We start from the raw sequence: 18,539 nt of genomic DNA, 5'->3' as shown, positions 1-18,539 counted from the left end.
AGTCTTGTAAAGTTTCAGCTTTCACAGTCTACAGAAGCAGTTGCAACTTTGAAAATTGAAATACATGTCAAGATAATGCACCTGTTTTGTTTAGAAGTAATAACTTTTCAAGGAAATCTAGGAAAGGTAGATGTCATTTGTATTTAAGATTTGCATCTGAGATGTAGTCACAGTTCATCAGCACTCAGAGGGGCTTGAAACTTGGAAAATGCCCCTCCCAATGCAGGGGTAAAAGGGTCATTATCTGTTATGTGTACAAGCAAAGCAAAACAAAAACAATTAAATGGAAAACCCACAGTAGATTGCAAGCATCATTTTTATATGTTTGAAAGCATTTATTTTTAAAAGAATTCTTGGCACGTAGTTCTTCTCACTGGAGTGTTTTTCACTATAGATGGATTTATACAGTCTTATTTATGTATGTGTATATGTGTGTATGTGTATGTATTTGAAAGACTGTCTATGCGTGTATTTCCTCAGGGAGATCTTCAGAATAGCTACAATGGTCGACTCTGGTATAAGTCAATAAAAAAAAACCTGTTTTGGTTATAAATAATTGTTCTTTGTGTGCTATGCCACAACACTTTTTCATAGTTCTATTTGCATGTAGAGTTTTTATTAAGAGATAACTGTCACTGCAGGTTGACCGCAGAAGGCTGCAGTATCCAGCAGAGAGATAAATGCCAATGCCAAGTCATACAGGTAGGAGAGCATACAGGAAGTCCATAATAAAAAATGGGTTTACAATTAAAACTCACTTATGAGTAACTTACAGTTAGCAGAGATGAAGAGGTCCAAAATCCAGTCGCTTAGGGTTGTACATACCAGGTGTGGGGGTTTGGGTTTTTTAGGGGGCTTTTTTGGGTCAATCTACATGTGATACAATGGAAATTGAAACTTTGGGATGCAATCAGTAAGCTTGTTAGGAGGGTATAGGTGCCCTATTTAACAAGAGTGTGTTACAGCTTTCAGCACACTGGGAAGTCCTAGAACAGATTGCAAAGATTCATCTCAGCTTGATTCAGAAGGGCTGTAAGTGTCCTTCTGCCTGTTTGAAAGTGTTTTGGTTTCTAATTAATGTAGCCAGAAGACACATTATTTCTGACCTCCACATACCACTGCCTGTCTGATCCCAGTTTTTAAAGATCCCATTAACTGTTTTCTTTAAAAAAAAAAAAAAAAGCAACCTGTCTTTTCCTGTTGTGAGGAGCAAAGTACAAAATGGATATATATAGCTACTGTTAGTGAGCCATTATATGTATAACATATTTTTCCACAGTATGTGCTATGGTTTTGGGTTTATATGACATAATAGTGCCATTTAAAATAACATGACATCTTCATTTCCATAAAGTCACCAGCAAAAATCCCATTAATTTAAGTAAAGAAAGGAGATATCTACCTTGCAATTTGTAATTTAATAGCATTTTCTTACTGACATTGAAGTCAGTAAATACTCTTTACCACTAACTTCAAAATAAGACTTTCCCCCTCTGTCTTTGAGATGCAGATAGAGGAATTTTTTTCTTCTGTTTCAGTGACAAGGGCTGCCAAGACTGTGAAAGGAAAAATGCACTGTTCTGCCATAGCTAAACAGCCTAAACAGAGCTGTCTACTCTTGTGTTGCCTTAAGCAGCCATCAGAAGTTGTATGGAGGAGTTAGGTGTAGGATTTATGCATCCTGATTGAGATGAAAATAATGGCCCTTCAAATTTTTATAGTGAAATTACTTTTGCAAAGGATGTTACTCACAATACATCTTATGCAAAGTGAATTGACAGTGCCAGGTTTTGAGAACTAATCTAGATATATGAACAAAAGTTCAGCATTAAATAAATTCATGAAGCATCAAAGACTTTCCTGAACTAAAACATGATCTTAAAAGCATGTAGATTTATAGTTACAAAAGAAAATAAACAAGGTTTTTCCTTTCTTGTTGGTATCGCGTTGCCCGCCAAATGTCTCTAAGTGTTTGAATCTGTTGGGAGGTTTTCGTAAGTGCATGTATTTTAGGGCTCTGCAGAGACTTTCTGGGTCATCTATTCCAGCCTGCCCACCCTGCAACAGCAGGAGATCATTACTACTGCTTCTCTTCCATCCTACTTCTCTCCTAAATGCCACGTTCCGAAAGTGTCCAATACTATTTTCTCTAAAATACATCTAGTGGAGATGCAGTGTGTAATTCATCTACGCACCCATTGGTGTTGAAGCAAAGTGCTTCCTTAGCATGTGATGACAGATAAAAGATGAAAGCTGAGCAGTTGCTGGATTCGTTCTTCATAATATGAAATAAATAAGCTTAAGTGCTACTAATGGCTTTTGTTTCTGGGGAAAGGGTGTAGGTGACCTGTACACGACTGTAAGCTGTGGGTTATGGCCAGGTGGAATTGTCCCTGAGGCTCTGGAGTTGAGGGCACAGCTCTGCCCCCTGCTCACCCTGGCTCTTCCCTGCGCTCTGTGGTAGCCCCCCTCACTTCTCTGCTCTCATACACACAATGTCAGGCAGCAGCAATTGCCAGAGGCTCAGCCTTAGACTTACTTAAGCCTTTATATACTTAGTATCAAAAGTCCCATGCATCCCTAAGCCTCTCATTACTACCAGTTCATTGATGGCAGTCTTCCCCATTGTTTATTTGCTATCTTTTTATGGGTTGCACTTACCATACTTGTCCCTTTCAGCTTTTTCCATATGTGACATCAGTTCTGCTTCCAACTTTTATTTTATACCATCTTTTAGATCAGCACTGATCTTTGCACAGAGCGGTACAAATTTTAACATAATTACCTTGTACATATGTATGTAATGTATTCATTATTAGCTCAGGTGTATTTCTTTGTTAATGTTCTTACAACAAATTTTCTTTGGGTTTTACTTTCTTTGGGGACTCATATTATTTCCTTAGCAAACTTATTCACATCTTCACATATTCCGATACCGAGTCTGTTCCTCCTGGAGTTTGCCTGTATTTGCCACAAATCTTTTTTGCATTTTCCTGTGAGATAATGTTTTTGGAAGTATGTAAAAGTAATTGAAAGTCATGTATTTTTGATTATGAAAATGCCAATAAATTGAAGTGTGTTTATCCTCATAACTAACCTAAAAGATGAGATTTAAGTACTCTTAAGCCCAGTATACTTTCTCTTGAAAAATAGTTTACTATCTTATATCAAAGTCACATAGTAAAAACAAGAACATTTGCTTTTTTAAAGTATGGGCAAGCAAGTCAAAGCAGAACAACAGAAATTTTTACTAGCTGTGTACCAAGAGAAGCAGAACAGGGGCGGGGCGGGGGGGAAATCAATATTTGTATTTTTGTGGTTTTCCTTAGAATGAAACATTCTTTGCATCATTGTGTGCCTCCAAGCCGTATGGAAAAATTGTCATAATCAATATAATTGGATTTTGTCATATTTAATGATTTTTGTGATTTATAAATGTGTTTGTTAAGACCTCAATAAGAGATACTACCAAATAGTTTTAAATGCCTTTCATTCCATGTAAAAAAAAATTGGAGAGGAATATACACATCATTTACGATCCCTCTTTCTAGCATGTGAAGTATTTTTTTTCTTAACTTGTAGCTTATTCTATAAATGGCAGTATAGACAGCTATCTGTCTTTTCACTTGGAATCAAAGAGGAACTCACTGCAGAAATCTGCTAGTGCTGGATGAAGTTGTACAGAAATACACGTCCCAGCTGGTTGGCCTATGGTTCCTGTGAAGAATTGGCTTATATTATAACCGGCTCCCTTTTCTCTGCAGACCATGTAACTGTGACAACAAACACCTGCCTGCCAGAATTAGGTTTATTTATGAAAATCAAATCACCAAAGTTGTGTAATTTCCTGGTGGTGTTGCAGCCCTAATCACCTGATCGTTGCAGTAGCAGAGATCTGTCCCCACTGAGTGTAGTAGCGAGAGCTTTGCTAATAGCCCCACGCGTCCAGCCCGCACATGACACACGGAGTTTTCTGAGCTGAGAAACTCGGTAAGCTGGAGCACCCAAGTGATGCTCTTTCCGAATGGCTGCTCATCAGTGCTGTGCAGTGTCAACTTGCCACACAGCACTGAGGCAATTAATAAACTTGGATAAATGAGGGACTTCACAAAATAATTAAGGGACCTTGGACATAACACATTTTCAGGCAACAGGGTATTTTGTATGATTAAAGTTTGTGTAATCAAGGCTATGTTGTGTGTTAAAGTTAACAAGTGTAAATTGAGAAGGAGAGAGGAAGCTTATTGAGAACAGTGTTGTGCAGAAGATCCATAGGTATTACTGAGATGCTGATTTGCTTCAGACAGTATACATCTGGAACATATTACTATAGCTCTCCTCTCTAGTCAGAGAAGTCCAAAGCAAGCAAAGGAGATTTGTTCCAAGCTAAAAAAAAGTAAGAATCATAGAGCTAATTTGTATTTGAAAAAACCACTGCTAACTATTATTGGAATTATTCAAACAATGAAATATAATGGCTGTCTAAATCAGTTTGGGTACATCATAAATAATGCATTAAATACTCCATCAAGAAATAACCACAAATCCAGGTTACTGAAGCAAACAAATGTAAAAAATCAAGGTAGCAAGAAAATCTGCTGCTACTTTATCTTGAACTTGAAAACGTGCCATCTCTCTACTTCTAAATTCCCAAGTTGAGTCCTGTAAAATGTCTTCTCCCCCATCCTTGTTATTTCCCTGGCTATAATCCTTGGGTTTCACACAGGAGTTACTTGAGTGATAGTAAGTGCTCACTTTCCTTCCAGAACCAAACCTGAGTCTTAAAATTGGTAATAATATATATTGTGCTGATCACTACAAGAACAAGTAAAAGACATGTGAAGGAATTAAGCAAACAGTTCGTGGTGAGGCTGTCACGGGTTTCTTCCCAGGGAAACCAATTGGTTAGGACTTAGCAACTTGTTTTAGAGATCTTTAAGATACTATGTGATGGGATAAACTGAATATGAAAGCAAATTGAAAAAAAAATTAAAAATCAGCATGATTCTAGCAGGGTACAAAGGAGATGGAGGGAAGGTAATTAAAGGTATTGATGCGAATATGATTTATTGTATTAAACTTAAATATAGCATTGAGAGGTGCTGCACCTCTCCAGCATAACTGTACTACTGAGTACCATAAAAACAAATCACTACATGATGAGAAAAAAACCTCTTTTCCTTTAATTTAAATTTAGATTCATAGTTATGAATGGTATCCATGCAGGTTAATCTAGTTTTTTTAACATAAAGTGTGTAATAAAGCTACTTCATTTTCTGGTACAATTCCCTACCTACAGGCAACGTAATACTTTATTTGAAAGTAGTCCAGCAGTCTTACTCTCATGGAGAGATCTGTGCTGACTAAATACTATAAAGAACCAATATATTCACAGGGTAAATTAGGTAACTATTTCTCTGCTGCTTACTGGGTTTAATTATTGCTTAATTGAAGGACTAAATGCATTGTTATGATATCCTAAAGCTTTATTTAAATCTGTCTTCCTCCATGATGCCTTTATGATACTTTCAAGCTGTAGAAATGGGATATAGTCATTACATATGCATGTTTTAAAACAACTTGTGCAGATGAACTGAAGTTTGACAGGTGAAACATTTTAATAGGTTTTAAATAGTACGTGTACCTGAGAAACACTGCTAAAAACTTAAATTCCTGTCAGAATATCTAACATGGTAGAAATTCAGGGCTGTGAGTTTCCCTGTAGGTGTGAGCTTGGAAAACTGCTCCTGTTTCTTTGCTTATCTATATTATTTCCTTCCATAAGTAGATTTTAGACAGGAGTGTCCCATTGAAAGAAACAGCCCTGTATTTGGCCATATATTTCACTACTTTTGTTCTGCTTAAAGGCTTGAAAAATAGAAAATACTGTATTTTCCAAATGGTTGTACAACAAATATTTCATTTCAGTTGGCACCTGTTCTTCTGTCATTCTGTGTAGCAGAGACATTGGAATTCCAGGTAGTGATAGACACTGTCCATTGAAATAGCAAGTCACGACATTGTGTTATGTTTTCTAAACCACTTAAACCAGTTTATTACACGCTATTGTTATATTTTCTTTGTCCATCTCTTTTTATTTTTTGAAGTAGACTATTCGCCTTTTAGTGGTACAAAAAATAAATTGTTGTTCATGTGATATCTTGATATTTTATTTTTTTTATTTTTTTTTTTGTAGGTCCTTCCATGCCATCCTCCTCATCTAGTCCATCAGTTACTGAGCATTTACACTCCCCTCCTCCATCACCCAATCTCCATGACAACCAGAGGTGGTTATTAAGTAATAATGCCAGCCAGCCAGTTCAGGACTCTGATACAGATGAGGACTATACTGCCAGCTCATATCTAGTACAGACTGGTACTGTTTCAGTGTCTGTCCCAGGTCATGGTAAGAAGAGGACACTTTGTCCATAGTTTGAATACCCTTTTTTTTTCCATCCTCTTACAAAATTGCCTAATAAAAATTAAAGATATCAAAATGACTTTGTATTTTAAACTGATTTTCCTTTAAATGTCACAAATTATGTTTCTACTTTGCTGCAGGATAAGCAGTAGAAAGTAACTTCTAATGTATAAAAGCTCATTTCATTTGTTTTAAAATGCGATAGCAATTAATGATTTATTGTGTAATGTAATTTGTAGCAAGTGACTAGCCTTTAGTTGTACTTTTTAAAGGGTAGGCTGAAGTTTATTAAACTGTCATGACGTTTAGCTTCAGAATAATGTAAAAGTTGTCTTTTACTACCTCATCAAGTTCAGCAGGTTCCAGCTGTTCCTTTAGTTTCCCAGGAGCAGGAGAACCAGATTTGTACGTTACTGGATAGGGCACTCTAGATTGAGGAAAGAGGTCTAGAGGAAGAGAGCTGTGTGGTGAGGGGAGGCAAGGGTGGCTCCTGAGTTGTATGTTGCCATGTTTCTCGTCCTCCCAACCAGTATGAGTAACCAACAGGAGTGAAATGTACTTGAAACACCAGTGCCCACTTATACATCATGCCATAAGAAACCACATTTTTACTTTTTTTTTTAAAAACATAAAAAGATAATAGCCGCAGGGTTCCATTTTTGTTGTATGATTGAACAGATTTTCTTGGTGTAGACAGACTGGAAGAATAATTCTCCACCTTTCCCCAGGAGATGGGCAAAGCTTGGAACAAGGCTCTTCATTTTCTTTCTTTCTTTTGATTCTAAAGAACTCTCCTACAGAAGAACCACTAGAGGGGGTTTGGAGAAGTATTTTCCTACAGATTGCATGTCAGTTGGTTGGACAGAATTATTTTGCAGAGCAAAACCACTAGCTTTGAGCTTCTCTTCCTAGCTTTGAGTGCAACTTTGGTGTTGTCTAAAAGGCCAATCTGCTAAGAGCAGTTGTGTATGTGAATTTGACAACCTTTTTTTTTTTTTTTTCGTGTTAGGGGCTTGGATTAAGATCTTTAAAATTAACAACGATAACTTTATTTTTGCATGTTCAACTTGCTCAATATTTAATCTGTGAAGAACTCTGAAAAAATGGTAATACATTGTCATAATCAAGGTATGTTATGAAGATGTCTCCTTTCCTTTATGTCTAGGAGTATGAAATCTGTTAGAAAATGTATGCATTATCCAAAAGGTAGCCTGGTTTAGTTCAATAAGTCAATACATTTAGATTACTGTATCCACCAGCCCTTCCTCTACAACTAAAAAATTCAAAAGCAAGAAAAAGCTGCTAAAAAATTTTAATAATTGGAATGAACTCCTTATACCTCCTAGCCTCTTAGGTAGCTAGTAAGTGTTCATCATTCCTCTAGGTTTTAGCATTTTGCTGCTTCTGAAATTTTCAGCAGTTGCTTTCTAGACTGAGTTTGCCAACCTTGAGGAATGTTCCTTAACCCCTTTTACCCCAGACTAGCCAAAATAATTTCAGCTGGTCCCATGGCAAGTCAAGTCTTGGCCTTTTAGCAGGACAAAATTAGGGGGTTTTTCATAACAAGCAGGACAAAAGTCAATACTGTGGTGTATGTTGAGAGAGTTGTTCTTGGTAAGATTTTTGCTAAGCAGAAGGGAAACGCAGCATATTCTGTAAGTTCATGTTCATTTTCCCCTCCCCTCTCTCCTCCCACTGTGCTTCCCTGTCTCCTCTGTGTGCAGATGTCTGAGATTCATCCCTTCAGTGTATATGTACAATAGAAGTGCTTGCAGTTTCTGCTCCCACTGTCGAAGAATTAAATCAATGATACATATACACTCATAATCCAGTACTGCTGGCGCTTATATAATACAGCTAATGATCTTTCTCTGTCGCCACAAGGTTAGACTTGTTTTTAGAAGTGCTTCTAACTTGCTAACCACAGATACTGTATTTGTGATTGTGTAGCATGTGTAGCACTTTCACAGAAGGAAGGGTTTTTTTCATCAGTTGTCTTTTAATTCACCCAGATGCAAAAGAAGCTTCCCATGCTATCTAATGTTAATAGGTACAAAATAACTCAAGTGCCGTATTCTGGATGACTTTGTCCAATGTTTATATTGGCAGGGGGTGGGGGATCACTTTTGAAGCATTTAGGATAAAAAAGGTACTCACTGAAAATAATTATATTATTGAACTGTTTTCAGTTACATTGACTTTAAGTGAATAGCAAGTTAAATTACCCTCTCTAGTCTATGCAAAGATCTGTTTGTTTTCCTTTAGTCTGAGTTCATTTGATCAATGTAGTTTATTTGATCAACTCCCTCAAAATTTAAAGGATCTGATTATATATTTAGAATTCTATTAATCTAAGCCTTTGGGTTTGATTAGTTTGTTTTGTTAACCAATGGGAATTAGCTTTCATTTGAGGAATTAGCTAAAAGAGAAACGAGAATTACTCAGTTATCAAATGCTTACCACATGAGAAGAAAAGGTCTTCATGGAGCTATTTCTAGTAGCTTTAAAATTTCAGATCAGGTGAGGACTGTTGTGTACAGTTTGCTAGGAATAATTTCATTTCTCTAAAAGCAGTGTGTTAATAAAATTCAGGAGGAGATAACTTTTAGGACCATCACTCATAACAGTGTTCCTTTACATAGCATCTCCAATTTATTCTACTTCTTGTTCCTCATTTTCACAGTGCAGCTCAGTATGCTGACTCTGTTCCAGCAGTCAGCCTATTTGTCTACTGATTTCAGAACAATTTACTAGTTTTATTGTTTTTAGGAAGAAGAGTGAACTGGTTTATAAGAAACAGGGGCATCTGAATATGTCTAAAGTGAAGAGGAATAGTTGTTTGAGCAAGAGGGAGAGTGAACTAGGGGCTGGGAGGAGGGGATTCTTGAATGCGACTGAGGTGGAAAGGGTTTCTTTATGTAATAAAGTCTGCTTATAAACAATAGAAGTCATGTAAAGTCTGTATTTAAGCATCTTGATAAGCTTCTTAATCTTTTTCCACCAAAAATTACAGATTAGTCAAAATTTGGAGGGGAATTTATTGAAATTAGTAGTAGCTTATCTTTCAACAGACATCTATTATAATGAGAAATACAGTGCTAAATTCTTAGGTTAAACAGAGACTACGAAGAAAAGATGTCGTTAAATGTTAATGCTTACTACTGACAATGGAGATGAAGAGTCTGAATTAGAAATTCAGATTTGAGGATTTTTACCTCCTAAATTGGAAATATTATGGCAGAACCATCAAATGCAAAATAAAGAAAGATGTATTTCACAGCAGCTTTTGTACGGTGTATTTGAACACTGAAGTTGTACGAGGTTCTCATGTTTCTTAATAACAGTTTGTGGTTATAGTTCATCTGATGGCAAGACCTGAAAAAAAAGTCAATATAATATAAAATATTTTTCAGTTGTCCTTGATCAAGGATCTGCCAGGTGATGCACAATAATCAAGATTTTGCTCCAGCCACATGGGAGTTGCAGATTGATGGGCTTTCCGGTTCAAAATGGCTAAGCTTTCCTGTGAGGAGAAAAAATTTGGAAATCTAGAGCACAACTCTGAATTTCAATTTGTGAAAAAGAAAAAATAATCTAATAAGGCTGGTGGAATGATAACATAGAAGAACTCTTCATATTCTGAGGTCTCATTGTAGGACATCTCACTCTACAGACACCAAATGTTCTGTGGCATAATTCTCCTATAAACATGATTTGAGGACTTTAGTTCATGATGACTCAATAGAATTTGATGAGAGAGGTTATACAAAAGTATCTGTCACATAGAAATTATTACTATTTTATCATACCACAATGTCAAGAAGCCAAAGTCAGAACCTTCTGCTTTGTACAAGCACCTGAGAGAATACAGGCCAAATGGTCAGGCAGCAGTAATGACCAGACGCAACACATGTACAAAGCATAGGTGTGAATTTTGTTAGGGGTTTGTTTGGGGTTTTTTAGACTTTTTTCCAACTATCATGTTTTATTTTTCTGCATAGATACCTCAGTTAATGTATAACCACCATAACTAAGCAATCTGCCATTTCCTCCTCTCCTCACTTCTGCCTTTTCCATCTCACCAGAAACAAATGAAGGTGAAGTGTGAATGGAATTACACACAGGGATTTGTGTTAAAAGTTAGTGGAAGAGGCAAATTACTTTAAGGCATCTTTTCCTCCTTTGCTGCTCTTGCTCTTGCTCCTGTGAGGGTAGGAAGAGGACAATGTGATTTCCCTCTTCATACCACACTGGCTTGTGAGAAGGTTGGAAATAACCTGTGAATATTGAAAAGACCCACGTCAAATTAAGTCAGTCCTAGCCAACATCTTGGAAATACCTCATGTAACTTCCTGGCAGTCCTGCTTTAGTGCCTACAAAACTCTTCCCAGCCTTTACTCCATCCTTGCTTTGCCATAGTTACTCCACAAGGGAAACTGCATGTGCTACTGAACTAGAACTTAGCAGCCAGGCTATCACCTGCCATGGAATCAGCAGCAGTTTAGTTCTGATTATTGGGGGAACAAAAGGGGAGGGGAAGTTCTAGGGGAGTAGGAAACACAAATGTGATGGTGTGAGGTCAGATGCGTAAAAGCTGTTCGGGCTTTTTTTTTGTGAAGTGTAAATTCGCTTCTTTTTCTCTCCGTCTTCTGAGAACTGGCAGTGCATCTGAATTCTGTGGAAACTCTGTGGGTATCCGCATGCCTTATTTTCATTGCTGTCTTACACATTGTCTAATGAGATTTTTTTATCTCTTATCTCATAATTCCTGATAAATTTTTTTCATTGTTGTATCAGTACATACAATTTGTCTTCAGGTCTGACACTGGTCCTAAGACGTGTTGCTTGAAAAATTAATTCAGACCTGTTTGGTTTGAAATAGTCTGATAACAAATTAACAAAAATAGATCAAACTAGGAGGAGTTGTGTTGAAGAACAACGCAGGGATATGCTATAATCTTCGTTTTATATAACGTCATTAGTTATATGGATGAAGGAGTAAAAATGGCATCACTAAGATTTCCCAATGATAATAAATAGTGAGAGTTCTGAGTGCCAACTGGGGACAAAATGTTAATAGAAAAGGACAAGGAAAGATAATTAATAGTATGGCCAGAAACTAATAAAGTGAAATTAGAACTGAAAAATATAAGCTGATCTGAGATGCAGAATATTCAGGAAAAATCTGAGAAACGGTGATAGAGAATTTTAATCAGCCATAAATCTGCAGCATGGTCTAACAAGTACAGTTTGAGCTGGGTATACAAATACATCAGCAAAAACAGAATCATAGAATATGATGGAATATAAGTTTTGAATTTGGGCCTCTTGCTTTTTCAAAGTTCCTGTCAAATTCTCTTATTGCTTCTAGAATTATTGTTATTTATTCTACTGGTCAGATATATTTGGATGAAAACAATTAGGAGGTTAGAGGTATTATATATGGGAAAATGTAAGAGAATAAAACTTGGACTCAGTACATAGCCTAAGCACTAATTAAGTGCTGACAAAGGGAAACTAATAACCCAAGATGGAATGGAGCATGTTGTATACCATGTAGAGATACAATTAAAAGCAATAGGATGAAAGTAAGGAAAGGAAAGATTAGGCACATTATCAAGAAAAACTATCTAACTGTGAACTGTATTAAGGTATCTAAGTCTATCCTAAGGGAAGTTACAGAACCTCTGTCACTTTGAAACATGAAATGAAAATAAATAAAAATGTCAGTCATACTGCTGAGAACAAACCTACGTTCGCTTAGGAGAAGGTGGACTGAGGTAACCTCCTGAAGCTTTTCTAGTAATACCTGTGTGCGTTTCAAATCAGGTATACATGAGTTTGTAGTTTATAACAGAGATTACCATACTAAGCTGTGGTAAGTTTCATTAGCAGTGTGCACGTTGCGATGCATTGTCTGTTTAAATGTAACAGAAAACTACAGTTTGTCCTGTAGCCCAGACTTCACTCTGAAATTGTCCACAACTTCCACAATAAATCATTTGCAAAACAGACGCTTACCCTTCCCGCTTGCTGGACCACTTTATATCTTGCAAAATTACAAAATAAGGTTGCCTGTTCTCGATGAAAACTGCCAATGTCTTCTGGGCATGTGCATACTCATGTAAACATTTCGTAAGCAAAAATGTTTGATACCCATAAATTCAAAATGCCTGTGATGCTGAATAGAGGTATTTGATAAGCTTTCTGTAAATATGGAATAAGTTCATGCTACAAAAATACACGATTACTTTTTTCTGAGGCCGGAGACTGTTACATTTCTACCACTGTGTAGGTGTGCTTGCGGGCTTCCTCGATAGCTACAGAAGCATTTAATCTCTTACAGTCAAAAATCAGACAATGCAGGAAGGCCAATATCCTTTAGCTACAGATTGACGAATTTATCTGTTCCACATGCTTGGGGCAAATATAGTTGCTTTAAAAACTTAAGAATTGCCTCTTAAATGCTAGTCAATTTAATTTTGATCCCTTTTTGATATTGACTTCAATTCCATGAATCCATCTTTTTATCCTCTTTCTTTGGTTTTTAAGCCAAACTTCTGTCAATATTGTTCCCTTAATGTACAAAAATGTACATTTGTTCAGTTTAATTAAGCATTCAGTCTGTTTGCCAAGAGCAAATTACAGTTCCCCAATCTCACCCTCACCCCTCCAAAATCAAATTTTGCAAAGTGGTGGGCAATTAGTTCTCATATCTGATCGTTTTAAGTCATGTTTTTCCCTTAAAGATTTTTGTAGTTTTCGATCTCTGTTACTTAGTAGAAGAGCCAAGACCAATTATTTCTCCTCAGATTGTGGCCTTCGTAGCCTTCAAAGAACAGTCTCCCCCACACCTCCTGTATCATTAGCTGCAAAATAGCTTTCCAAAGATGATTTCGGCCTCTTCACAAATCAAAGGATTCAGAGTGACAAATTATCCGTCTTATACTCGAATGCGTGCCAGATGGGACAACCTGCCAACTGTGTATCGTACTGCGGATATGATCTGATGTAGAGACGTTTCCTCCCCTCCTCCCTTCCACATGAAAAATCAGATTACAGAAAATCATACAAGTTAAGAAAATCTGTGAAGATAAATTGATTCTGAAATAGTGAAATATAAAAGCAGAATACAGCTTTATTGAAGAAAGCAAGCTGCTTCCAAATGTCAGAGCGCTTAAACTGATCAAACATGTACCTGGCAGTATAGATGAACGTGAGAGTCAAAAATGCGTCCCTTCCCTGTTTGCCAGTGCTTGCACACACATCGTTTCCTTTGACTAGCTTGATCACCGAACAGACATTCCTAATTGCAAGATAAGGAGTTTGAATTTAAATTCTGTCGCAGTTTGTTAACGGAGGAACCCTGAAGTCACGATCAGGAACAAGGATATACTGCTCTTGTGGGGAAAAGTAGGCTCTAACAAATTTATGGTAGAATTTAATTTATAATACAGAAGGTAAAAGGAGAAGGAGAAAGTCACATAGAGAGTTTATTTTCATTATAAATTACAAAGCTGAGGACTTTACCCAGCTACTGCTTACTCTGACTTCCAAAGCTACAAACAGCATGCAAGCACGCAGCAAATAACTTGTGTGAGGTCAGGATCAGGCACAAGTGTCTCGCATCATCACATTAAACTCTGTTATTTATGATTTTTCGTTATTTTATTTCAGGGAAATGTCTAATATTTTCAACTCTGTACCACAATACAAAATCTTTTTTCTTAAATGCCTTTATTTAGGAAGAGGGGACTGAAGATCTTACACATGCTCCTATTTGTTCATCACTGAGTGGCAACAGCCTGAACTTACAGTTTCACAAGCCCTTCTTATCAGCTCTAACGCTCACCGAGCCTTGATAGCTTTGAGAATTCAAAATTCCTTCCAGAAACACAGAACCAGTTGAAGGTTGTGAGGTTTTGATAAAATCTTACTTTTTTTTTTTTAAAATTATGTTTTTTAATCTTGTGGTCTCTTAGTCTTGAGGCCGCTCTTGTTTGGGTTTTGTTTCTCTAAAGGGAAACAAAAAATCATGTGTTTTTCCCAGGTGTGAAAGCTTGGTCGGTTATTTAATTTTTTGTTTGGTTTAGCTAAATTAAAATTAGTTTATGTAGTCATGGTCATTGTAAGGAGCTGGTGCTTTGGAGAGCACCAAATGCTTCCCAGCTTGGTACAAAATGTATAAATTTATTAAGGATCCCATCTACTATTGATTGTGCAAAAGTTTCTTCCTTCAGCTGGGACTGAGTCTTTAGTTGCTGTTGAAGAAAAAGAGCTGTGCAAATACATAAAATACCTAATTTATTCCTTAGTTCTGCTAAATGCTGATAACCATGCTAGCACCTGATTCTGCGCTTCTGAGGAAAGCCAGATTGCTGTTGGATTAAATGGAAGTTGCCAGTGGGGGTTAATACAGCAGTCAAGTCATTGTAATGCAACTGCAACACGTTTTATTCTATAATGTTGAAAAAGTCACTGCAGCCAAAAAATAGAGCGCTTGATAAAAATAAAATATCTGATTTGTCTCCTCATTGGCTTTTGGCTTCCACCTAAACTCTATTCTGGCTAGTTGTAAGTTGGAGAATGATGTTTTAGTGCTTTAAACATGCTGCTTGCTGGAAGTAAACAGGACTCTCAAATTCTGCTGGCAGATGCTTGTCACAGTCTTTCATAGGAGAAATAGTAAGGATTTTGCACTTGAGTCACTAACCAGAAAAAAATAGATGTGCATTGGATGATTGTGAAAACAGAGCTTATCTTGAAGTTGCTTTGAAAAGTAGAAGGCTAAACATTTGGCACCTTTAATTGAACAACCCTTTTTAAATATTATCAATTATTTTAAAAAATTAAGGACTACACTGAAAGCATCATTTCTCTGCTCTTGTACTGCATACAGAAAAGGCTTCTCCATTTAGTTTCTTTCTGTGTCTGGAAGTAGCATTGACATGAATTTCTTTGTCACTAACCCATTAGGAGTACACAGGAGTAGTAACCCTACTTTTTAAGGATGCAGAGATCTGACTAGAAGGCACATCAGCCTTCCTCTCTCATGCAAGGCCAAGGATTCCTATTGTCAGATGCAGTGGGCATGAAAGCAGCAATTTTACAGCACAAAAACTCCAATAACATTTACTGCGGTTGGCTGGGATTGCAATGCACACAGGCACTGCTCAGTCTTGGTTGCTTAAGCACCAGTTTCCCTTGGCTTTTTGCCAGCCTGTACACTCCAAAGAGACAAATCCTTTAAGGGGAAAGAGTTTTCCTTGTAACTTGCTGTGGGGTAAACAGACCATTCAGGCATAGTTTATTGCATTACATACTTGACTATGCATACTGGAATGTAGCAAAGTAATTGGTAGAATTATTTTAATCGGTAGAATTCACAGGTATGAGATACGTTCACTGAGCCAGGAGGAAAAAAACAAAAATGTAAGGATATTTCTGTTTGCTAACGTGCTGATCATTTATTACAAGGGACTAAAAATATTCTCTTCATGGGAATTCTGTATGTTTACACTAGTATCCCTGCTACGCTTACAGAAAACTGAATTAATTTGCCTCTTATTGCTATTCTTCTCTTGAAGATAAATCCCTTAACAGCAGCAAGTTACAGTGTAAAAGAACAGTTCTGTGTATGTAATAGGATACTTTGTTGTCATAAAAAAAGCCCCTCAATTTGGAAATACTGCAAGTGCAGCATACTTGCAAATTAAAAGGAAGTCAGTTACTATAAATTCTGCCATCAGTCCAACTCATCTTTGCATTGATACATACTCTGATTTGCAGTAATCAGCAGTAAACTTACCCCATCATCGCCATAACCTGGAGACTCCACATGAAATACTATCCTAAATATTATTTTATGTTCATTTCTGAAAGCTTTAATTTAACACTGCAGTACCTATTCAAACAACATATAATGGAATTTATATGTGCAAAAACATATGATAGCTGAATACACAGAAGGCTGACTTGGCTATCACTGAGTACAAAATATCAGCTGCTTCTGTTTGAATCTTTTAGTTCATTCAGAAAGCTTCAAAGAAGGGTCAAGCTTTCCCTTGATTTTGTTGCTAGTAGTTGGTACAAGGGGACTTGTTCTGTTCATTCCTAAATCCAAAGACTGCAAGGGTTTTTTGTCATTTGCTCCCTTCTTTCTCCTCAGTGGTGTCCTACAGTGTGTTCAGGAAAGGTTTAAAATACTGTCTGTGGTATTTCTTGAGTCTCTGGGTTACTTTCCAGTCGTTTGTCCTCTGTTGAGTGGTGAGAAGGCAAGGCTAGGGGTGACCTTGCACCCCTCTCTCTGTGTACGCCAGCATCGAAAACACTTCAGAAAGCAAGTGAAGCACTTCTAATGAATTGTGCTTTTGATTCTTTGAATGTGCACAGCAACTCCATCAGGTTTTTCCAGCTGGACTCTTGCTGTAATTGTGGCTGGGATGAGATGCGCGACATGGGGTTCTGGAGCTAAGTACTTACATTGTTTTACTGGCCAAAAGTATGTAGTATAGTGGGAGCAACAGACTTCATGAAATTCACACTTGTATATCTTCATGTTCGTTGCCCATTTCAGACATGCAGCTGATTTGCCAGCAGGCACACTAGATGGGGGTGATAAAAATGGAAAAGCTGAAAGATACAGTTTCTTAAAGCAGTGGTGTATTACTAGAGAAGTTGCTTGTGATTATGAATGTGTGATAAGTGTCCAGAGATCTGTTTTTCATTAATTAACATAAAAGTAATTTTTACTGGTACTGAAAAAGTAGAAAGCAGCACTTCACCATTTTAATCATCTTGACATCACAATATAAAATAATGCTCAGATAAAAAGTATCCACCGATAGAAACAATAATTGGTCCCTTGTAAGCTTCAATTTCCAAGTCCTTTAGATCTTATGTGTCTTTAGGTGTGCAGCACTTTTGGCATATTTACCTGGCTAATTCAAAAATAATACTTCTTTCTCAAGTCTTTATGATGCATTTTTCAAGAGATACAATATGAAGTTGTTACTTTTGCCTTGTAATATATAGTTCTCAAAATTCACTGCAGTATTTTTCTTTAGATGCTTTTCCTGATCTATTTCCTCAAGGCCTTTAATCAGTTGCTTGTAATATGGAATATTTTTCTGGTTTTTTACAGTTTTATATGAATAACTCAAAGTAATTGGCATTAGAATGCTCCGCAGCATCACGTATGGATCTCTTCCTCACTTCAAGTTGGATTATTTCTTATTTTAACCTGGTCTCTTGTTTAAAAGTCTCTGTTGTCTCCCCTAATTGTAGTGAATTCTGCCTACTGTGTGACTAAGCCAGTAAACCCGAAGGCAAGAGAGGGAGGATGGGTTAGATATTTTTAAAACTCCTTTCTAGCTTCCAAAAAGCCCTCTAGAATAAACTGCTTTGCAAGCCTTCTGGGACAGGAGGTCCTGAGGGACATTCCTGAGCAGGGTGGCAGGGCGGAGGAATCAGCCAGTGTACTTGCATTGTTTTGAGCCTGAAAGGGAAATTCTTCCCTCCCCTATTAAAGTTATTTCTACTGTTATCTAGACACTAAAATGGCAAGTGTTGTAGAGAAAGACCGTCAGAGTACTATCCGAGTAAAGCAGTAGAGCCTGCCCAGGTTTATCCAGTTGCTCTATCATCAGCAATACTCAGATAGATCACAATTTCTGTTAAATGAATTTCTCTGGAAGTTCTTTTGATTCAGTCTTGAACCTTGGATACAGCTTTGCTTCATTATCACATAATAATTTTTTCATGATCACGGCCACAACAGACGAGACTTTTTTTTCCCCCTCTGTGTGTGGAAAATGCCTTAGGAGAGTTAAAATGCAAGCTAGTAAAGAATAAAATGATTAACCTTAAGCATTTTAACCACCATCTCTAGAAGTAAGTACCCTGTAGTACTAGTTCCGTGCTAGGGAACTTGGGGAAGCTTTCATATCCTTCATGCATGCTTTAGCAATGTTGATGTTCTTGTATGGTGTTCTGCCCCAGATTTAATCTGTTCTGTCATATCTTAAAGGAGCAGACAGTGACTATGAATTTTGCACCTGGAATTTTAAACTAGCAGGTGTTTATGTATGTGTTCTGGAGCGATGGATAGGATGCTGCT

The 18,539-nt window shown here is 37.1% G+C and overlaps 1 protein-coding gene across 6 annotated transcripts in view; it reads left to right on the top strand.

The window, feature by feature from the left end:
• TENM3 (teneurin transmembrane protein 3) overlaps positions 1 to 18,539 on the top strand; it is a 321,566-nt gene that overhangs the window by 141,077 nt on the left and 161,950 nt on the right. Inside the window, exon 3 of one of the 6 annotated variants that reach the window (XM_059817987.1) lies at positions 6,197 to 6,406. The exons of the other annotated variants lie outside the window; for them this stretch is intronic. Within the exon in view, the coding sequence (XP_059673970.1) occupies positions 6,197 to 6,406 (210 nt within the window). The remainder of the gene's footprint in view (positions 1 to 6,196; positions 6,407 to 18,539) is intronic. 6 annotated transcript variants of the gene reach the window in all.

The sequence above is a fragment of the Gavia stellata genome, chromosome 5, assembly GCF_030936135.1.
Source record: "Gavia stellata isolate bGavSte3 chromosome 5, bGavSte3.hap2, whole genome shotgun sequence".
NCBI lineage: Eukaryota > Metazoa > Chordata > Aves > Gaviiformes > Gaviidae > Gavia > Gavia stellata.
The sequence above is the reverse complement of the archived record's forward strand: the minus strand, read 5'-3'. Positions and strand labels throughout refer to the sequence as shown.